Here is a 22,366-nt window from a genome sequence, read left to right on the forward strand (position 1 = left end):
CTTATTCCCTATTTGCGCAAAGATGGGTGCTAGGCAGTTTCCCACAAAGCTGGCGCACCGTTACAGTTCCATCCTGTATTTACACAGTTCTGCCTGCTGTGCACACCTTCCAAACTATAGCTGGTGAACTCTTTGCTCGCTTCGATTTAAAGACAGTACCTTCTCAATTCACTGCGCACGTTCAGTGAGTAGGGGTCTGTATCTGGCAGGGGGTGGTGTTAGCACTGGAGGTGTGGTTTCCGTATTAGAATGAGACGGTTCACTCTAGGGACATCGATTAGAGGAATATCGCTGACTTTTGGCTCCGAAGGACGTGCGTCTTGTCATTAACAAGCGTTCCTCTGTTCGAGGTTCCTTCGCTACATCTTCTCTAAGTACACCTCCTCCTAATTCAACACATTCGCGGGTTCCAAGGACGGCCTGCTGCTCTGTAACCGAATGGATAACCATGGCCATGGGAAGGGAACGTTCTGAGCAGAACGGTGTGGCGATGGTTGGGTGGTTGCGTTTCTTTGATGTTGCTAACCAATCTGTGGCTGCCAATTATGCCCACTGTATAGCCCCAGCCTGACACGGACGATAAAGTACATAGCTGGCAGTGGGTACAAGTAATATTTTCTGTCAGAATCATGTCCTTCCACTGAACTTTGCTCATTATAATCTAATTCTAATACCAAAACACACCTCCATTCTACAAGCTACCCGCCTTCGAGGTAGGACCACCCCTCACCGGGCATGCTCTTTGAATTTCTCTAAGCACGCAGCTTTAAATCAAAGCGAGAAAACTTTTAACCCATCACAGTAAGGTAACTATGTGATGTCAATGTAATCTTGCAATGATTTTGTAAGCGAAGGGTATAAACGTGTAAGGGATTAAGGCTAGGCGTGCGCCTTAGGAGGAGAGATCCCCCGCGCACCCCGCGCTGACTAAACCAAGGCCGGCTTTCTACGCTGCGTTCCCCGTTGGGAAGTTTTCATCGCCGTTTAGCGCGGTAACGGTTCCGCTCAAGCGCCAACGCGCGCACGCCTGGAGCGTTGACTCCTCCTGTCGCCTTTCACTCGACGCTCTCGTCGAACCTGCGGCAGCTCCTCCAGCCGGGGAATTGCACGCTAACCGCCGCCGGGCCTCCTCCCGACCTTCCCGAGGGAAGACGGAAGCGAGATAAAACGATTTTGATATCCAGCTGCTGGGACAGGGCCCGGCATCGCCACCTCAGCTACGTCAGTCACGTCATCTCCAACTGGAATCCGCGTCACGGCCCGTTACGGAGAACAACCCGTTAAAGGTGTTTCTGGCCTCAAACCTCAAACACCGGCCAACGCGCTCACGAGGAAGAGGCCCGGCGGCCCTACCGGAAGCGCTTCCGGGTCGCGGTGCACCGCCGGCCGGACTTACTTCCGCTTGGCCCGGAAGTGCCGTTCCGCGGCCTGACCCGGTGCGCGGCCTGCGGCCCGGCGGTGCCATGGCGGACGTGACCGCGCGGAGCCTGCAGTACGAGTACAAGGCGGTGAGTGCGGCCTCCCCGCCCCGCCCCGCTGCCCTCCGCTCCCCTCCGCTCCCCTTAGCCCAGGGCTGTGGCGGGCCCGCTTCTCCCCGCCGTAGCGGCCTGCCTGAGGAGAGCCCGGTGTAACGGCCCTTTACCGGGGCCCAGGGGAGGGGATTTGGGGACCTAAACCCCTCTGGTAGTTTGTTTTCGGGACATTTTCCCCCTTACAAAGGGACTTTCCGGGTATTGAGAGGTAACAGAGCATCCAGGCGAGGAGCCTGCCGGTTCTCCCGGCCGAAACAACGCCAAGGACGGCGCCGAGTGGTTTAGTCCCAGCTTAAAACCGAAACCCACGTTTAAGTCTCAGCTTAAATCCTAAACCCGCGTTTATGGGTCCCGGATGGGGGTGACCGCACGGCGGGGGCTGCGTTACCCCCTCCCCGGCCCCCCCCTCATCTCCGGTTCATTTCCCAGAACTCCAACCTCGTTCTCCAAGCCGACCGCTCGCTGATCGACCGGACCCGGCGGGATGAGCCGACGGGAGAGGTCCTGTCCTTGGTGGGCAAGCTGGAGGGGACGCGCATGGGGGACAAGGCGCAGAGAACCAAACCCCAGATGCAGGAGGAGAGACGAGCAAAGTGAGTACGAGCACATCGTCGAGGGGTGCAGGGCCCCCGGCTCGGGACTCTTATTTGTGTGAAAAACACTCCAGGAAATTGTTTTTTGTTTTAGTCCTGTCTTTGGATAAGGCGGGTTTGGTTTAGTGCTATAAACGAGGTGGAGTTTAACGGTTTGGGGAACGTTTTGTAGCGGGGAACGTTTTGGTGGTGCGAACGCAGGGCTGCAGCCTGAGGACCGCCAACCTGGAAGATGCAGAAATGTTCTTTTCTTCCTCTGGAGTCGCTTGCTCCGTGTCAGGAAACTAAAATTGAAGTGAAAAAATAAAAAATATCTCTTTTTTCCTCTTTCATTTTTCAAGTAAAAGAGAATAGCCGTACTGGAAGTAGCGGGAGCAGGGCTCTGCCGCAGGGCTGACCCGGGCGTTCTCCCTGTCCCTCTTTGCAGGAGAAGGAAGCGTGACGAGGACAGACACGACATCAACAAGATGAAGGGTTACACCCTGCTCTCCGAGGGCATCGATGAGATGGTGGGCATCATCTACAAACCCAAAACCAAGGAGACCCGCGAGACCTATGAAGTGTTGCTGAGCTTCATTCAGGCGGCTCTTGGGGACCAGGTGAGGACAGGGACGGCTCAGGAACCTTCACAGAACAAATTTCTTCTCCCATGTGACACGTGATTCCTTTCGCAGCCACGCGACATCCTCTGCGGAGCCGCCGACGAGGTCCTGGCGGTGCTGAAGAACGAGAAGCTGCGCGATAAGGAGAGGAGGAAGGAGATCGATCTGCTGCTGGGACAGACCGATGATACTCGCTACCACGTGCTGGTGAACCTGGGGAAGAAGATCACGGATTATGGCGGAGACAAGGAAATCCAGAACATGGGTATGGGATGGCGCTGTCCTGGGGCCAAACCCAGCCTTGCTCCAGGGTAGCGTTTGCATACAGAGAAGCCAAAAACCTCCACGTTTGGACAGTTTTCAAGCCCCCAAACCCACTTTCTTTTCATCTTTCGGATGCACAGAGGCACAGGCGGGCGGATCTGTGAACTTTGTGTGCGGATTTTTGGGTGAATTAACTCCCTTTTCCCTTGCAGATGACAACATCGATGAGACGTATGGGGTGAACGTGCAGTTCGAGTCCGACGAGGAGGTAGGAGATGAGAGGCTGCGGGGTGGCAGCTGAGGTTCTGCCCCGTCCCTTCGCCCCGAGCCGCTCCGCAGGGAGCTGTCCTGTTGAGAAGCGGGCGTTGACTCGGGCTGGGATGTCTCTGTCGGGAAGGAGAAGCCAGATTATTTTAGAGGCTGTTTCCTGGTTTGGGGAGGATTTGTTGATTATTCTGCTAATCCAAGGCTTATCGTGAGTCAGTACGATGGAAAACAGATGGTGATATTTAGATCTCGTGGGGAAACTTAGCAGATAGGGAAGAAGAGAAACGTTCAGACGCACCGGTGGGAAGTGTTTCATGGAAATGCTCCCTGGGATTGCTCTTTGGAAGAGGCTGAGAGAACAATAAGAGAGAGAAATATGAGATTGTTGAAGGAGACACTGGCAAAACCTCTGTGTAGAGAGTAGAAATAATCTTTATCACATGGTCCTTTACCTGAACAGCGGCGTTCTGTTCCTGCGAAAGCCCAAATGTTAGTGACGTTAATATGCGTGTCACAGTGAAAACATTCACGCTGCTTTGAAAACGTGTTTCTGAGGAACTACCATTGCAGGATAATTTTGTTTCAACATTTACAATAAGTGGAAGGTTTTGGTACCTGGAAGCATGCAGAGAGACAAATATAAAGAACTCTATCGTGGATGAGATTTTCAGAGCGGTGAAGGAAAGATTAATAGAAAGTGTATGGCTAAGTCCTCTTCGTTGCTTTGACACTCTCATTTCACGTATTTATCCTTAGACTTTCCTGCACTGTGTTCATGGTATAGGTCTTGATTTAGAAGCGTACGTTTTATCCAGGACAGTTAGTGTAAAACAGACTGTTCCGGATTTAACCTGTTACTTTCCAAATAATTTAAGTGTCAGCAGCCCACACTGGGAAATGATTCCAGTGGAAACAGCTTCTGCCTGTTAATATTTTGACTTGCGATTGGGGAGACTAATTCCTCTCAACATTCAGAAGCTTTATGTTTGTGATTGCCATTAACAGTAATTATACCCACGTATGTAAATCTTTATGCTTGGAGTTGAGACTGTATCCATTAGACTGAACTATAACGTTTCATCCTGAGGCTGTTTCCCCTCAGCAACAAGTTGCCAGATGTTTAACTTCGGTCAAGGAAAATAATCTCTTTGATATTTGCAAAACGCGCTGACTGGAAATCCTCTTTCAACAGGAAGGCGATGAGGATATTTACGGCGAAGTGCGTGACGAGGCGTCTGATGATGACATGGAGGGAGATGAAGCCGTTGTCCGTTGCACCCTCTCGGCCAATGTGAGTTGACGAGTGTGTTGGGTTTGCGTGGCAAGCTTTTGGTAGCGGGGGGGGCTACAGGGGTGGCACCTTAGCCAGGGTCAACCCACCACAACGAGGAACGCGTGAAATGTGGTTTTGGGGTCGTCCGGAGGAGGGTTGGGGATCCTCTTGGTCTATGGATGGAGTTAAGGTCGTTTGTGGGTGGAGAGGAGCCTCGAAGCTGTTCGATGGAGGCTAAAATAAACATTTAAAAAATTAACAGGTCTGGCAGCTGCACAGTTGCATCTGCTGGTTCTCTGAGTCAAGAGGGCCCCAAACCTCGCTCCACAACACAAAGGTCACGGCCCTGCTTTCCTCTCGCAGGAAAATAATGTTTTTGTGGGATTTTTTTAAGCTTGTGGCATCCGGTGAGCTGATGAGTTCGAAGAAGAAGGATTTGCATCCTCGAGACATCGACGCCTTTTGGCTCCAGCGGCAGCTGAGCCGCTTCTATGACGATGCCATTGTTTCCCAGAAGAAAGCAGATGAAGTGCTGGAGATTTTGAAGGTCAGTGGCCACCTGATCCGCAGGATCGCAGCAGTCTCACAAATCCCCTCTGTCTGGAAGACTGGAATTTTCCCCAACAACTCATTATCTATGTTTCTTCAAATTAAACCGTTAAATGCAATCATGGATGCGCCATGTTTGCCAATAAGATAGATAAGCACTGGGCTAGGTTGGGCTTAGTTTTAATTCACAAAGAAATCTCCTAAGGGGAAGACGATTGGGGTTTTGTCAGCGTTTTGCTGGGAGAGCATTGTAAGTCGGGTCTGTTTCCCTGTTTATTTCGGTGCTGATGCCCGTGTGCGCTGGGCATTGTGATTCTCCAGAAAAGAAGGGGAGTCAGGATGGGATTCCTGTTCTGTGGGGCCCAGAGGTAACCGCTCATACCTCGTTTCTTCTCCTCCCAGACTGCAAGTGATGACCGGGAATGTGAGAACCAGCTTGTTCTGCTCCTGGGCTTTAACACCTTCGACTTCATTAAAGTCCTGCGGCAACACCGGATGATGAGTGAGTGGCGTTCGCTTTAATCATTCTGCTTTATTGTTTCCCTGCTGTTCTGACATGATTCTAGCAGAACCTGAAGCTTTTTAGCTGCCATCGGTGTTGCTTTGTGAAGCCTGGGCCTTGGTATTTGCGCACTTCTTTTGGTTCAACCCTTAACCCGTCCTGCCATCCCTTGATTTTCTTTCCTCAGTCTTGTACTGCACTTTGCTGGCCAGTGCACAAAGCGAAGCCGAAAAAGAAAGGATAATGGGGAAGATGGAAGCGGATCCTGAGCTGTCGAAGTTCTTGTATCAGCTGCACGAGACAGAGAAGGAAGATCTCATCCGGGTAAGGCTAGAGGGAACCGCAGGCAGGACAAGAGGAGAAACCGTGGGACTCTTGTTGCCGTCTGCGGTCGTCATTGGGCTGTGGGTTTTGTTTGCTGTGTGTGAGAGAGGAGCCTGCTGATTCAGCTGGGATCTTGAAACTGTAGGAAATGTTGCTTAGGTGACGGCGGCTCAGACTCAGCTGAGAGGGTAATATATTTACCAGTTCTTATTTTTGAGTCGCTCAGATGTCTGCTTTTGCAGGAAAATGTCAATATCTGCAAGTTTCGCATTTTTACGCTGGCATTAACTGTCTTGTAACAGCATCCTGGGACTCCTCGCCACAATAAAACACCCTGGTCACCTCGAGTCAGCTCCTGATTACTTAGGGTTGGAATGTGACATTCGACAGGTTTCTTGGCACGCAGGATTAGAGAGAGAGTTAGGAGAACGGGAGTTCTGTGACAATTTGGGGGTTGTTTTCTGGGGGAGTAATACCATATTCAGCAGCAGGCTGGGCTTTTCTGGGGCGCTGCGGGTTTGTGTCTCTTGTTTCCTTTCATCTGCTCTCCTGGAAGGCAGGTTTATGCCCTAGCCTTAGGGACACTGGTTTCTACAGTCAAAATTTAGTATTTCTGGTTACATGAAATGTCTGTACTCGAAAGCAGCTCTTCCCTGGGGCTGAATTCTTCCTCTCTTCGCACAGGAGGAACGTTCTCGCCGGGAACGTGTTCGTCAGTCCCGGATGGATACTGACTTGGAAACCATGGATCTGGACCAAGGAGGAGAGGTAAAACTCTTTGAAGTTATCTGTTCCTAGCCATTCTGACAAGTGCAAAAAGAGTATTTGGCAAGTGGCACAGGCAGGAAGATACCAAGAATAAGCCCCTGATGTGCTAAAGAGGCACTTGCCAGTTGGATGCCGTTGCTTTTCCTTCGGTCCTGGGGTGAAAATGGCAGGAGAGCGTTGTTCTCTAATCCCTTCCCCTTCTTCGTTCCTGTTTCCAGGCGCTGGCTCCGCGGCAGGTGCTGGACTTGGAGGATCTGGTGTTTGCCCAAGGTAGTCACTTCATGGCCAACAAGCGATGCCAGCTCCCTGACGGCTCCTTCCGCAGACAGCGCAAGGGCTATGAGGAGGTGCACGTGCCTGCCCTGAAGCCAAAGCCTTTTGGCTCCGAAGAGGTAGGTGACCTGACACACTGGAGGGAAGGGATGTGTCCACAGGGACCTGGACAAGCTCGAGAAGTGGGTCTGTGCGAACCGCCTGAGGTTCAGCAAGGCCAAGGGCAAAGTCCTGCGCATGGGTCAGGGCAATCCCAAGCACAACTCCAGGCTGGGCAGAGAATGGATGGAGAGCAGCCCTGAGGAGAAGGGCTTGGGGGTATTGGGGGACAAGAAGCTCAACATGACCTGTCAGTGTGTGCTGGCAGCCCAGAAAGCCACCCGTGTCCTGGGCTGCATCACCAGCAATGTGACCAGCAGGTCCAGGGAGGGGATTCTGCCCCTCTGCTCTGGTGAGACCTCCCCGCAGTGCTGCGTCCAGCTCGGGGGTCCCCAGGACAAGAAGGACATGGAGCTGTTGGAGTGAGTCCAGAGGAGGCCACGGAGATGATCCGAGGGCTGGAGCACCTCTGCTATGGAGACAGGCTGAGAGAGTTGGGGTTGTTGGAGAAGAGAAGGCTGCGGGGAGACCTTAGAGCCCCTTCCAGTCCCTGCAGGGGCTCCGGGAGAGCTGGAGAGGGGCTGGTGACAAGGGCAGGGAGGGACAGGCCAAGGGGAATGGCCTGAAGCTGCAGGAGGGGAGGTTTAGATTGCATATTAGGAAGAACTTCTTCCCTGTGAGGGTGCTGAGGCCCTGGCACAGGGTGCCCAGAGAAGCTGTGGCTGCCCCTGGCTCCCTGGCAGTGTTCAAGGCCAGGTTGGATGGGGCTTTGGGCAACCTGGGCTAGTGGAGGGTGTCCGTGCTCATGGTGGCGGCAGTTGGACCTTTAAAGGTCCCTTCCAACCCAAACCCTTCTGTGACTATGAGTTGTTGCTGATCTCGTGACAGATACTTTCTGGGACCCCACATGCTTTGATGTGGCTGTGACACCCTCTCAGATTTCTTGAAGAATCGTTATTTTAAGCTAAGAGATTTTCTGTGGCTGAAGAAGGTTCCTGATTTCTAGTTTCTCATTTCTGGAGTGTGTATCCTGTGCTGGTGGTTTCTATCTCAGGGCTCCCCTGCCCCATTCAGCTGCTTTGCTGAGCCCTCGGCTCTGCTTTTGCTCCCTCCTTGCTACGATGTGCAGTGTGGGCCAGAGATCTGGCTGCTTCGTGGCATTCCTTCTGATAAATTGCCTCTTTTGATCAGCGCTGGTGGCAGAAATGTGGTCTGATCCGTCCCATCATGAGAACATGGTGGGGATTTGCTTTTCTGATGGTGTAGCCAACAATGACTTGTACTCTTTGGAGCACACGGGCCAGCTCGTTTGATCTCTTCCTAACCTGCTCCACAATCCCTGGGCACGGGACTTCTTTTCTGGCCATCTGGAGACAACGTGACCCTGCTCCTCTCCATATGTGAGATCTCTCTGAGATCTCACATATGCCCTGCAGCCTGCAAGGTGCTGAAGCAAAGGCATTGAACTTGATCTATTCCCTTTTCAGCAATTAGTTTCTGTGGAAAAGTTGCCCAAATACGCCCAGGCTGGATTCGAGGGGTTTAAAACATTGAACCGTATTCAGAGCAAACTCTATCGTGCTGCGCTGGAGTCGGATGAGAACTTGCTGCTGTGTGCTCCCACGGTAAGGATCCCAATATTCAGGTCTTCTGCGATGGGGAATTCAGGGAGGTGATCTGTTTGGGCAGAAAAAACTGGCTGCTGCGGGCAAAACTTTGTTCTGGAGGAGCCAGGAATTTGATGGGACTGGTTTTCCTTGCATTCTAGGGTGCTGGAAAGACAAACGTGGCGCTCATGTGCATGTTGCGAGAGATAGGGAAACACATTAATATCGACGGAACCATCAACGTGGACGATTTCAAGATTATCTACATCGCGCCCATGAGGTCCTTGGTGCAGGAGATGGTGGGCAGCTTCGGGAAGGTAAGGAGAGGTTTGGTCCTGGCCCTGCTTGAACCATAGGTTGGGGAAGATGAGCTTTATTGCAGTGGTTTCCTTCTATTATGCTTACAGAAGGATATAAGCTGTGGCAGAAGCTTGTCGGGAGAGGATGGGTTTGGGTTGTGCCTTTAATCTTTGGTCTGCACTCTCTGGGTTCTGCGTATCGATACGGGCTTTGGATGTCAGCGTGGGCCATGAAATCCACGCGTTTCTTGCAGCGCTGTAGCGGGACAAGTATGAAGCTTGTCTGTGAGTGTCTCAGGGCTGTGCTGCTCTATGTCTGCAACGGGGAACACACATTTTTATCCAGCTTAACGGCCTGTGGGCTTCCTCCTAGCGCCTGGCGACTTACGGCATCAACGTGGCTGAGCTGACTGGAGATCACCAGCTGTGCAAGGAGGAAATCAGCGCTACCCAGATCATCGTCTGCACCCCGGAGAAGTGGGACATCATCACCCGCAAGGGAGGAGAACGTACCTACACCCAGTTGGTGCGACTGGTCATCCTGGTGAGTAGCACCGGTGCCTGCAAAACCCTGGCGAGGAGGAGAGGGGTGAGGACGGGCGCCGGGTCTTTCAGCAGCGTTGCGGTTTCTGAACGTGCATTAGCGGTTGAAGATGTCTCTGGTGCTTGGTTGTGGAGAGACTCGGGTTTTCAGCTGTGGGATGAGTGTGTCTCAGTCTGTGTGAGCAGGTCTGTTAAGAAACTAAACCAAAAATGGGTAAATGGAGCCAGTTTGTTTCTGTTTCCTCTCTTTAGGATGAGATCCATCTACTGCACGATGACCGAGGGCCTGTCCTGGAGTCTTTGGTGGCCAGAGCCATCCGCAACATCGAGATGACTCAGGAGGACGTGAGGCTTGTTGGCTTGAGTGCCACCCTCCCCAACTATGAGGACGTGGCTACATTCCTGCGAGTGGACCCGGCCAAGGGCTTGTTCTATTTCGATAACAGGTACCATGGAAAGCTTGGGGAGGTCTTTCTGATCAGCTGGTGGGTGGCTCTTGAGAGCTGGGAAAGACCTGTCTTTCTTTTAAAAGACCTGCCTTTTCCTTAAAAAAGACAGGTTTTTATCTGTCAGACGGTGCCAGGGTCTCACCAGACCTTCAGCCTACTCTCAATATACATTTATTTACTCTTACATGTGCTGGTAAATGCACATTCAGGACTAGAGCAGTTAAATACAGCCTCAAAATGTGTGCCAGCCTTCCTGCCGTGTCATATTTGCAAGAAGATGCTTTAGAGAAGGCAGATAAACTCTGCTGTACCTGCGTGCTGTATCAGCTGGTTGAAGGAAGCCTAAACCAGGATTTTGGTAGCTGCTGAAACACCATTTTTGCTCCCTGAGTGTGCGTGTAGCAAATTCCAGGAAATGGGAATACGTATGACTGTTTCCTCACTGTTTAATCTAACTGAGCAGAACTGGAGCCATCAAATCTCTGAGTAAATTGAGGCACAAAGGAAGCGATTGAACTCGGTAGCACAAAATACAAGATGTCTTTTGACAGGACCTTTGTATCAAGGTTTCTCCATTCTTCTGCTCTTTTATGGACTTGGGGGTTTTTTTCCTTACAGCTTCCGACCAGTGCCCCTAGAGCAGACTTATGTGGGGATTACAGAGAAGAAAGCAATCAAACGCTTCCAGATAATGAATGAGATTGTTTATGAGAAGATTATGGAGCATGCTGGAAAGAACCAGGTTTGATATTTATTTTATTGGGCTTGACACACTCAATCCTGGTGTTTGTCTGTTGCTGGTGAGACCCTTTCGAGGTGTGTCGCTGCAGAAACGCTGCGGTGGAGAAGAGGGTGGATTTGGATGGTCGATGGCAGCTGAGAGAGGAAGACAGATTTTGTCTCTCTGCCAGCTGTCTGATTAACGCATGACCTGTCCCTTTAGGATGAGGGAGTTTTTTTGTGATTCCTCTCTCAGCAACGGTACCGTCTGCTTGTTTTAACAGGTGCTGGTATTTGTTCACTCCAGGAAGGAGACTGGGAAAACCGCCCGGGCCATCAGGGATATGTGCCTGGAGAAAGATACCCTGGGCCTCTTCTTGCGGGAGGGCTCAGCCTCCACCGAGGTCCTGAGGACGGAAGCTGAGCAGTGCAAGGTAACTGCTCGGCTGTTCGGACGCAGCACGAGCCAGGAGCGCAGCTACAAAGATGCTGCCAATTTGATGCAGTTGTCCAGCCTTTCCTCTAGGATCCGTGTTTCTTTTCTTCCTGGTGTTACTCTGCTTGGGTAGAAAAACCTAGAGCTGGTTTGTGTTTCTGCTGCAGAACCTGGAGCTGAAGGACCTCCTTCCTTACGGCTTCGCCATTCACCACGCTGGGATGACGCGAGTGGACCGGACGCTGGTGGAGGATCTGTTTGCTGACAAGCACATCCAGGTGAGCCTCACTTATCAGGAGGAATTGTATGTTTGTTTGGGGTAGGTACTTCACGAACACTGCTTGAGCCATGTTTTCTTTTGGGCAAAACCAAGAGGATCGAGCGTAGCCAACCCACGTCCCACTCTACTGAAGCTGGTGTCTGGTGAAGGCAGACGGTCTTGATTTTTCACCTAAAGAATAGCAACTGAAAGCATATGGCCAGGAGCAGAGAGGTCGAGAACTTCTCCCCTAGGCCTAGCTGAGTGTTTAAAGCCAGAAGTCTGTCCCAGAGCGGGCTGCGTCCTCTGCAGTTGCCACTTTGGCAAAACCTCATCCAAACAATTCCCTGGCTGCGTTACAAATGGAAGGCAAAGGATTTTCTTGGAGTCGTGCAGTGAGCTGGGAAATTTGGGTGAAGATCTTGCTGTTTATCTGACCTTCCTCTGCTGAGCTGTCGAGACAGTCACAGTTCTCATTCTCTGTCTCTTGTGTGTGTCTCTAATGTCAGGACCAGCATTTTAGACCCTTTTTTTTCCCCCTAGGGAGAGGCTTCTGCCTGGCTTTGATTGCTGTTTTGCCCCTGCAGGTGCTGGTCTCCACAGCTACACTGGCCTGGGGCGTGAACCTCCCTGCTCACACCGTCATCATCAAGGGGACGCAGGTGTACAGCCCTGAGAAGGGGCGCTGGACTGAGCTGGGCGCTCTGGACATCCTACAGGTGAAGTTCTGGTAACAGATACGCTGCCGGGACCCGGGGCAGGATTTTTCCTTTCCCACTGAGGCATGTTTGAGGTCTGCTTTTGTATTTTCTCAGTGCAGTTGCTCCCTGTTCTCTCCTGTTCTGGGAGCAGCCCTGCTGTGAGGGCAGAGGAGAAGCAGATCAGTAGGAGAAGAGGACAAATGGTTCCTCTCCCAGTATCTTGCCCAGACACATCTGAGAGATTTCTATGTGTCTCCTGCCAGCAATCTGGCAGTAAAGCCCCAGGACACGGCAGCGTTTTGCCAAGCCAAAAGCTTTTTATTTAGGTTTTGCTGACCTCACCTTCCATTTTCTAGATGCTGGGGCGTGCTGGGAGGCCTCAGTATGATACCAAAGGAGAGGGGATTCTCATCACATCCCACGGTGAGCTGCAGTATTACCTGTCCCTGCTCAACCAGCAGCTCCCCATTGAAAGTCAGATGGTGTCGAAGCTCCCAGACATGCTGAATGCAGAGACCGTGCTCGGCAACGTCCAGAACGCAAAGGCGAGTGCGAATCTTTGCCTTCCCCATGTACGCGTGCCCTCTGTTGCACGCAGAGAACTGGTGGGAATTGCAGGGGCCAAAGGATGATCCATGTTGGGGAAGGATGCCGTCATTGTAGGGGAGTAAAGAAATTTGCAACTTCCAGTGCCTGGGGAGCAAATTTTAAAGATCTGGAAGGGCAGCCAGGAGAACTCGCAGCCTGTCAGGCCGGCTGGTGTGTCAGGCTTCTGTAATTCAGAGCAGAGTTCTCCACATGGAGAAGCGCACCGGGGAAAAGTCAGCATGTGGAGGGTGGGGGTTTTTGGGTTTTAATTGCTTAATATTTTTCTGGTACCGGAGAACTCGGGTTTAACACTGACCCGGCAGAATTCAGCTGGGCTCAGCCTGCTGTGTCCCACACGAGCGCTGGGAGCTCTGAGCCAGAACGTCGCCCTTGCTTGCCGAGGAGGTGCGTTCATCGGCCCTGACAGCATTTGATGTTTCCTCAGGATGCGGTGAATTGGCTGGGCTATACCTACCTGTACATCCGAATGCTGCGCTCCCCCACTCTCTACGGGATATCCCACGACGATCTGAAGGGAGATCCGCTGCTGGACCAGCGCCGCCTGGATCTGGTTCACACAGCGGCCCTCATGTTGGACAAGAACAACCTGGTGAAGTACGACAAGAAGACGGGGAACTTCCAGGTGAGACAGGCCCTGGGACCGAGCGGAGCTGGGTGGGAGCATCCTCTGGCAGAGAGAAAGGATGCAAGAGGCATCTTGCTGATGAAATACGGGTCCCAGGGGGTGCTGCGTCATTCAGAGCTGCTGTTTTACGCGTCTGTTTGCTGGCATAGAGAGCGCTGGTGTAAAACCTGAGCCTCAGTCTGACGCTGTTGTGTGTTTGCTGCTGCCTCCGAAGCAAATTTACATTCCTGTTGGATCTTGATTGCTTCAGAGGCAGTGAGGTGAGAAAGGGGAGGCAGTGATGTATGGAATTGTGTGCCAGGTAAAGCAGCTTTCCCAGGTGATCTGTAGCCTGAGAGTTTATGCTTAGTTTGTCTGGAGATGTCTCCCCTGCTGCAGCCTAGTTCCTGCTCCGCATCTTCCATCTGCGCCATGAACACTCGGGTGTCGTTCTGCTGCTTCACGCTGGCTGTTGTCCTTGTGGCAGGTGACAGAGCTGGGTCGCATCGCCAGCCACTACTACATCACCAACGAGACGATGCAAACTTACAATCAGCTCCTGAAACCTACCCTGAGTGAAATTGAGCTGTTTCGGGTCTTCTCGCTGTCCTCGGAGTTCAGGAACATCACCGTGAGGGAGGTATGGAGCCAGACACCTGAGCAAGACGGGGCTTGATGCTACGGGGGAAGATGCGGAGGTCGCCCTGTGAGACTGTTCTCATCTCTCCTGCCTTGGCTTTCTGCAGGAAGAGAAGCTCGAGCTTCAGAAGTTGCTGGAGCGTGTTCCCATCCCGGTGAAGGAGAGCATAGAGGAGCCCAGTGCCAAGGTGAGCCCTGCCTGCCCCCCTCGAGGGGACGTCCCCCTGTCTGGAGGGGTGCAGTGATCCTCGGGGGAGAGCTGTCATGGCAAATGCCGCTCTGTGGGGGGATTCCTTGTCTCTGGTTGAGTGTGCCGTCCTGTGGCGAAGGACAGTCGGTCCCCGTTGATCACGTCTGTCCCTGTTGATTCGCCAGAATCGGGCACTGAGAACCTCTCTGCTCTGCTTCCACAGATCAACGTGCTCCTCCAGGCCTTCATCTCCCAGCTGAAGCTGGAAGGGTTTGCTCTTATGGCAGACATGGTGTACGTTACCCAGGTGAGTGAGGAAACGCGGCTGGGGCCTCTCCATCTCAATTTAGCTGTGTGCAGTCCAGCTGTGTCTCAGTCTCAGACAACTATTAGCACCTCAGCAATGTAGTTTGTGGTCATAAATGGCTTTGAAAATAACTCGAGCTGCGAGCGGTGAGAAGTTCTAATCCCTATCAGGACACGAATTAGATCTTCACTGGAGTCTCCAATTTGTTATCAAAATAATTTGGCACTAGAGGATTATAGTGTAGCCTTATTCTTCTACCCCAGAGGCCGAGTTCCCAAGGCTGGGAATCAAGTAATTGCTCCACCATCTTCTCTCTGAGGGTGGTGAGGCACTGGCACAGGTTGCCCAGAGAAGCTGTGGATGCCCCATCCCTGGAAGAGTTTAAAGTCAGGTCAGATGGGGCTTTGGGCAACCTGGGCTAGTGGACCAAATCATTCTGTTACAATGAGGCTGGGCAGGAATGTGGGTGGAAAAGAAGGAAAAGCTAAATGTGATGATTGCAACCAAGCTCAGAGCTGCTCTCTGTTCCCCCAGTCTGCTGGGCGGCTGATGCGTGCCATCTTCGAGATCGTCCTGAACCGTGGCTGGGCCCAGCTCACCGACAAGACCCTTAACCTCTGCAAGATGATTGACAAACGGATGTAAGTGAGATCTGGGAGGTATTTTCCGATTGCAGGCTGGATGAGATTCTTCAGCGTAGCCTGGCTAGGTCTGCAGAGTTTGGGAAGGAGACTTGGGGTGTAAAGGAGCTGCCTTTGGGGCTGGGCTTTGGCGGCATGGGGAACCTCGGTGCTCTGAAGGCTTTGTCTGGCATTTCTTTACTTGTCTCACCCCGCGGTGTCCTCGCAGGTGGCAGTCCATGTGCCCTTTGCGTCAGTTCAAGAAACTGCCTGAAGAAGTGGTGAAGAAAATCGAGAAGAAGAATTTCCCATTTGAGCGACTCTACGACTTGAACCATAACGAAATCGGTACGGAGATGTGGGCAAACACAGCAGGGAGAGGTGTCTGCCGCTTTGTTCTCCTCCGCCGTGTTTTGACCCAGAAACTGGGGGGCTTGTTGCTGTCTGACTGAAGGGGCAGAGCTGGTGCGAGTACAGCCTGAGGAGGGCAGAGGCTTTGCCCTGACACCTCCCAGCTTGGGTTGCCGACATCGATCCTGTTCACTTGGGAAGCTGTTGGTCACCCTGTTGTCCATCTGTCCTGACGACAGTGCCTTTCTGTTGCAGGGGAACTGATCCGCATGCCCAAGATGGGTAAGACAATCCACAAATACGTTCATCTGTTTCCAAAACTGGAACTCTCGGTCCACTTGCAGCCTATTACCCGCTCTACCCTGAAAGTAGAGCTCACCATTGCCCCTGACTTCCAGTGGGATGAAAAGGTGAGCTGTGCAGCTAAATATCAGCAGGCTAAATACCCCGTGGAGGGCACTTTTAGGGCAGGATTGCTGTTGGGAGGGCTGGTGTTTGGCTCCTGGGCTCTGATACGAAGGTTAACGGCTGCCTTCTCTCAGGTACACGGTTCGTCTGAAGCTTTCTGGATCCTGGTGGAGGATGTGGACAGCGAAGTGATCCTGCACCACGAGTATTTCCTGCTGAAAGCCAAGTACGCGCAGGACGAGCACCTTGTCACCTTCTTCGTGCCCGTGTTTGAGCCGCTGCCCCCGCAGTACTTCATCCGGGTGGTCTCTGACCGCTGGCTCTGTAAGTCTCGTTCTGCCAGGGGCACCTTGGTTACACAGCAGCGGTTCTCCCTGGGGAATAGCTCGGGCCTTCTCCTGGTGCTGTGCTGGGGATCCTGTTGGCAGAGGAAGCTTGGGGATGAAACCATTGGAATGCTTTCAGAGATGAAAATGTTATTTTCCTGTCTCTGACAGCCTGTGAGACCCAGCTGCCTGTTTCCTTCCGCCACCTGATCCTCCCTGAGAAGTACCCTCCTCCCACCGAGCTGCTGGATCTGCAGCCGCTGCCTGTGTCGGCTCTGCGAAACAGTGCCTTCGAGAGCCTCTACCAGGACAAATTCCCATTTTTCAACCCTATCCAGACTCAGGGTGGGTATTGCCTCAGCTCACCTCCTCCAAACTGCCTCTCGGCGAGCCCTGACCCTTTTGGTATTCACAGTCCCGTAGCCTTGACTTTGTGGGGTTTATTCATGTAACATGAGGAACTTCTGTAGCAAATAGTGTATCCCCTCTACTTCCCTGAGCCATAGAGGTTTGATGGCTTGAAATCTTTCTCCATGGGCCAGAAAGTCTTTGATACGTTCCTCAAGTGCATCCAGCAGCCAGTCCCAGGTCTATCTGGCAGCAACAGGTTTGCTCCTCAGGTTCACAGAGCCGGGTGGCCCCAAACTTTTCATCTGTGCTGCTTGTAGGGATGGATTTACGAGCGAACCAAAGCTGCCCTGTCCATGTTTCTCTGCCTGGGCTTAGCCAGAGTAGGGGATTAACACTTAGGAGCTACTGTGACAGACTAGAGCCTGTTTTCCTCGCTGGATCCTGAGCTAAAACTCTTAATCAGCCTTTTCTCTAGCTCCTCCTTGTGTGGGCTGGGTCCAGGCTGTGTTTTCCTTGCCTGTTTCTAGAGCTTTGATAGAAATCCATGGAGTTTTTGCTAAACCGCCCTCTTCTGCGTTGTCCATCTGTCCCCAGTGTTTAACACGGTGTATAACAGCGATGACAACGTGTTCGTGGGTGCCCCCACGGGAAGTGGAAAGACCATTTGTGCTGAATTCGCCATCCTGAGGATGTTGCTCCAGAACTCGGAGGGACGCTGCGTGTACATCACTCCCATGGAGGCCCTGGCAGAGCAGGTACGCCCGGCATCCTGGGGGGGAACCAGAGCCTTACCCCGGCTTAGATTTGCTTCCTCATCCCCTGTTTCACTTTTCCTCGTCCCTTCTTTGCTGTCAAATCCCTCAGGATGACTCCAGAGTCTTTTGATTAATTGTGGTCTGTCTGGGAGCAAAGAGACACTGTCCCACTACCGACATGCTGATGTCGGTGTGTGTCTCCAAGGATTTGGTAGGATTTGTTCTAATTTGACGTTGACAACAGCATCCCTTGTGTTTTTGGCAGGTCTTCTTGGACTGGTACGAAAAGTTCCAAGAGCGTCTCAATAAGAAGGTGGTTTTGCTGACGGGAGAGACCAGCACCGACCTGAAGTTGTTGGGCAAAGGGAACATCATCATCAGCACCCCAGAGAAATGGGACATCCTCTCGCGACGCTGGAAACAGCGCAAGAACGTCCAGAACGTCAACCTCTTCATCGTGGACGAAGTGCATCTCATCGGGGGTGAAAATGGGGTGCGTCTGCAAGGGGAGGAGGGCACTCATCATCGTGTTGGTCTCGGTACTAGAACCACTGTGGCGTGGATGGGTGCTCACTCCTAATACCAGGTGTAGGCTCGGCTTTTCCTGCAGGATGGGCTGGGATGGGAGGGCTGTATCCTTTGGGAAGCTCGGCAGCGGTATTGCCTGGGGTCTCCGTGGGTGAGGGTGCTGGGGCTGAAGCGGCTGGAGCGCAGGCAGGAGAAGCACAGTGCTTCCCCTCCCGTTCTTGCCACAACACACCCTCTCCCGTCTGCAGCCGGTGCTGGAGGTCATCTGCTCCCGCATGCGTTACATCTCCTCCCAAATCGAGCGACCAATCCGTATCGTGGCCCTGAGCTCGTCCCTGTCCAACGCCAAGGACGTGGCTCACTGGCTGGGCTGCAGCGCCACTTCCACCTTCAACTTCCACCCCAACGTCCGCCCCGTGCCCCTGGAACTGCACATTCAGGTAGGGTTCGGGCAAATTGATCTCCTTTCCCTTCTGCCTGGTTTCCAGATGGCATCACTGCCTGCTCCTCTTCCCCTGCAGGGTTTCAACATCAGCCACACGCAGACTCGCCTGCTCTCCATGGCCAAACCCGTCTACCACGCCATCATGAAGCACTCGCCCAAAAAGCCGGTCATCGTCTTCGTCCCGTCCCGCAAGCAAACGCGGCTCACAGCCATCAACATCCTCACCACGTGCGCCTCGGATGTCCAGAGGCAAAGGTAACGGTGCTCTGGCCTGCATCCTTCCTCTGACAGAGGCAAGGGTAAGGTTTTTTTGGCTGTTTTGCTGGGCTGAGGGACAACTAGTGATGGGAATGATCTGGTTAGATGTCACTCGGGCATCTGTCATGACATCAGGGAGGGAGAGGCTTGCCAGGCCTGGCAGCGGTCTCTTTACTCCCCGTCTCCGGCAGGTTCCTGCACTGCGCAGAGAAGGATCTGGTACCGTACCTGGACAAGCTGAACGACAACACTCTGAAGGAGACGCTTGTCAACGGGGTGGGCTACCTGCACGAGGGGCTGACCGCCATGGAACGGCGGGTGGTGGAGCAGCTTTTCAGCTCCGGTGAGCGGGGTGGGACGGGGACACACCTTCTACCTGTAAAACCTTTTCCCCGGAGCTTGGCGGTGCCCTGCAGTCCTTGGACTGGAGATAACAGCTTGCCCAAGCCTCTTGTCACTTCTCTGCCTCCCGCATCACCATCTTTCCTGGCCCTTCCTATATGACGAGACCTGTCTGCTTGAGCGCAGAACCCCCAAATCTTTCTCCCCTCCCCGATTTCCACGACGCAGAGAGATGCTCTGCCCACGGGCTGACTGCTCTTCCCCATGCTGCACCTTCCAGGTGCCGTTCAGGTGATGGTTGCATCCCGCAGCCTCTGCTGGGGTATGAACATCTCCGCTCACCTGGTGATCATCATGGACACGCAGTACTACAACGGCAAGATCCACGCGTGAGTCTGTTGTTGTGTCACGGGCAAGACAACCGCTGCGTCCACCCTTGGTGTCCACCCTGCTAGTTCAGGCTGTGCTTGTGCATGGAGGAACGAGGCCCTAAACCCAAAAGCCTTCATCCCTGCCCAAGCAGAGGCTGGGAACCACGGGAGAGCGGTGCTAGCTTTCCGTGGAGTTTCGTTAACTCTCTCTCTCCGCATCCCAGGTACGTGGATTACCCCATCTATGACGTGCTGCAGATGGTGGGTCATGCTAACCGCCCGCTGCAGGACGACGAGGGTCGTTGTGTCATCATGTGCCAGGGATCCAAGAAGGTGGGGCCTGTGAATGTCTATCTCCTGCCTGGGGTGTGGATTTCTTCTCCCAGCTTTGGGCAGGCCGATGTATAACCCTCACTCAGAGCCCTGGAGGTGCTGGGCTTTATTTTACCACTTCCCTCTACTCCTTCCGCTGTAGGATTTCTTCAAGAAATTCCTCTACGAGCCCCTGCCGGTGGAGTCGCACTTGGACCACTGCATGCACGATCACTTCAACGCCGAGATTGTCACCAAGACCATTGAAAACAAGCAGGACGCGGTGGACTACCTCACTTGGACATTCCTGTATCGCAGGATGACGCAGAATCCAAACTACTACAACCTGCAAGGTGAGCGGAGGGCTCCGGGTACGGGGTTGGAGGATATCGGGGGACCCGTGGGCTCTGCTTTCACAGGAGCAGCTTTTCTCCCTCTGGGGAGTTTCTGATCCCCGTCACAACGCTGCCGTACCCGCAGGCGTGTCGCACAGGCATCTCTCGGATCACCTCTCCGAGCTGGTGGAACAGACCCTCAGTGACCTGGAACAGTCCAAGTGCATCAGCATCGAGGACGAGATGGACGTGGCTCCTCTGAACCTGGGGATGATCGCCGCCTATTACTACATCAACTACACCACCATCGGTAAGGGCTCCGCCAGGAATGGCGTTCCAGCTCTCTGTCCCCTCTCTGCACCGCGGGCGATGGAGAGAAGGTGCCATCTGTGAGGTTGGGTGTGTAACACTCTGTCCTTGAGCACGAGGCTGCGTGTTCTCTGCCTAAAGGCACTTCTTGTACCATGGGGTTTAATGCTGTCCGGTTTTCCCTCTCCCCAGAGCTCTTCAGCATGTCCCTCAACGCCAAGACCAAGGTGCGAGGGCTGATTGAAATCATCTCCAACGCTGCCGAGTACGAGAACATCCCCATCAGGCACCATGAGGACAACCTGCTGCGGCAGGTGAGCAGCAGCGCGGCGTGGGGCTGGGGGGGGCAATGTGGCTTCCTGCAGGGTCGGGGGGAAGGAAGCTGCCCGCCTCTTCACCACTGATGGATTTATCATTTCTCCCCATAGCTGGCCCAAAAAGTTCCCCACAAGCTGACCAACCCTAAATTCAACGATCCTCACGTCAAGACCAACCTCCTGCTGCAGGCTCACCTGTCGCGCATGCAGCTGAGCGCTGAGCTGCAGTCGGACACCGAGGAAATCCTCAGCAAGGTACGACGGGGCGGGTGGGAACCTGCCCGCCTTGCCTGCGCCGCGTCGCTGTGTCGCGTCACTGCCTTCTGACCTGTCCCCATCCCTCGCATCCAGGCGATCCGGCTGATCCAGGCCTGCGTGGACGTGTTATCCAGCAACGGCTGGCTCAGCCCCGCGCTGGCCGCCATGGAGCTGGCGCAGATGGTGACGCAGGCGATGTGGTCGAAGGATTCTTACCTCAAGCAGCTGCCTCACTTCACCTCGGAGCACATCAAACGCTGCACAGACAAGGTAAAGCTCGGGGAGGAAGCACCGTGGTCCTGCCCTCGCCCACCGAGGAGCCCCGGGTAAGCGCAGGGCTGAAAACTTCCTCCGTGCAGGGGGTGGAGAGCGTCTTTGACATCATGGAGATGGAGGACGAGGACCGGAACGCCCTGCTGCAGCTCTCGGACGCCCAGATCGCCGATGTCGCTCGATTCTGTAACCGTTACCCCAACATCGAGCTCTCCTACGAGGTGGTGGAGAAGGAGAGCATCCGCAGGTGAGGCAGGGAGCGGTGGCGCGGCCCCCTCGGCACTGCGCCGGTACCGGGGGGCCGCCCTGACCCTCGGTCTCGGTTCTCTTGGCACAGCGGGGGGCCTGTGGTGGTGCTGGTGCAGCTGGAGCGTGAAGAGGAGGTCACCGGGCCGGTCATCGCTCCCCTTTTCCCCCAGGTACACGCCAAACCTGGTGACGCTTTGGGGAGGGGCGGGTGGATTGTCCCCCACCGCCCCCAGCCCATTAACTCTTCCCTCTCCGGCAGAAACGCGAGGAGGGTTGGTGGGTGGTGATCGGCGACTCCAAATCCAACAGCCTCATCTCCATCAAGCGGCTGACGCTGCAGCAGAAAGCCAAGGTGAGCGTTGACCAGGCTGGGGGGGCACCGGGCACCCAAACGGACACGGTTTGGTTAAGCCAGGCCTGCGCCCGGTCTCCCTGCCGCCATGCCAACACCAGTTCTTCCTCGCTACGTAGGTGAAGTTGGATTTCGTGGCTCCGGCCACGGGGACGCACAACTACACGCTGTATTTCATGAGCGACGCCTACATGGGCTGCGACCAGGAGTACAAGTTCAGCGTAGACGTGAAGGAGGCGGAAAGCGACAGCGACTCCGACTAACGACGGTCCCCGAGGGGCCGCACATCCCGGCAAGGTTCCCCCTGTCATTCAGCCACCAAACCCCAGCTGCGGTAGCGCTTGTGTCACCTCCCTTTGTGTGGCTTCTGTGTATTTTCCTGGGTTTTCGTTGTTTTGGTATTTTTTTTTTTAAGATGTTGATGTACAGTGTTTTTAGACAAGAATAAATCTCGAGACCCATCTTGTCCTCTGTGCTGCGGGGGGGAAAGGGGGATGGGAAAACCAGGCGCGATGCCAAGGTGTACCCCAGCCTCGAGCAGCTCTGTGCCTTCACTGTGGGGCTCAAGAAACTTCGTTAGCAGAACTAATTAAGGCAGAGTTAGCTTGCTAGCCAGTTCTAGGAGCATTATGCCAGCACCAGCCTGCTGGAGCCAGACCTAAACGCTTCCCCTGGGGCTGTGCTTCCCCAGCGGTGTAAAACCTGCTCCCCCAGGTCTGTCCTCCTGCGTCACCTCGTCCAGCTCCCGCTGGAGCACCCGCACCCCGTTTCGCTCGCCCTGAGGGTGCCGGGGGTGT

General features: G+C 53.8%; 1 protein-coding gene across 1 annotated transcript; it reads left to right on the forward strand.

Annotated features, from left to right (window-relative positions):
- Nucleotides 1-1,359: 1,359 nt before the first annotated feature.
- Nucleotides 1,360-22,030, forward strand: SNRNP200 (small nuclear ribonucleoprotein U5 subunit 200). The gene is made up of 45 exons (XM_075736847.1): nucleotides 1,360-1,508; nucleotides 1,962-2,125; nucleotides 2,553-2,724; nucleotides 2,800-2,992; nucleotides 3,204-3,259; nucleotides 4,451-4,549; nucleotides 4,926-5,078; nucleotides 5,483-5,582; nucleotides 5,770-5,906; nucleotides 6,591-6,674; nucleotides 6,893-7,066; nucleotides 8,534-8,671; nucleotides 8,815-8,970; nucleotides 9,326-9,496; nucleotides 9,748-9,941; nucleotides 10,563-10,686; nucleotides 10,949-11,098; nucleotides 11,268-11,378; nucleotides 11,947-12,078; nucleotides 12,417-12,605; nucleotides 13,094-13,291; nucleotides 13,761-13,913; nucleotides 14,020-14,100; nucleotides 14,326-14,409; nucleotides 14,944-15,050; nucleotides 15,259-15,377; nucleotides 15,636-15,790; nucleotides 15,923-16,112; nucleotides 16,286-16,459; nucleotides 17,060-17,220; nucleotides 17,486-17,713; nucleotides 17,997-18,188; nucleotides 18,270-18,448; nucleotides 18,643-18,794; nucleotides 19,074-19,182; nucleotides 19,389-19,497; nucleotides 19,640-19,829; nucleotides 19,957-20,121; nucleotides 20,313-20,434; nucleotides 20,549-20,692; nucleotides 20,789-20,965; nucleotides 21,055-21,215; nucleotides 21,306-21,387; nucleotides 21,477-21,569; nucleotides 21,689-22,030. The coding sequence occupies exons 1-45, from the start codon at nucleotides 1,464-1,466 to the stop codon at nucleotides 21,830-21,832; spliced, it is 6,411 nt and encodes a 2,136-aa protein (XP_075592962.1). The 5' UTR covers nucleotides 1,360-1,463; the 3' UTR covers nucleotides 21,833-22,030.
- The last annotated feature ends 336 nt before the right edge of the window (nucleotides 22,031-22,366 follow it).

This window comes from Balearica regulorum, chromosome 27 (assembly GCF_011004875.1).
Source record: "Balearica regulorum gibbericeps isolate bBalReg1 chromosome 27, bBalReg1.pri, whole genome shotgun sequence".
Taxonomy (NCBI): domain Eukaryota; kingdom Metazoa; phylum Chordata; class Aves; order Gruiformes; family Gruidae; genus Balearica; species Balearica regulorum.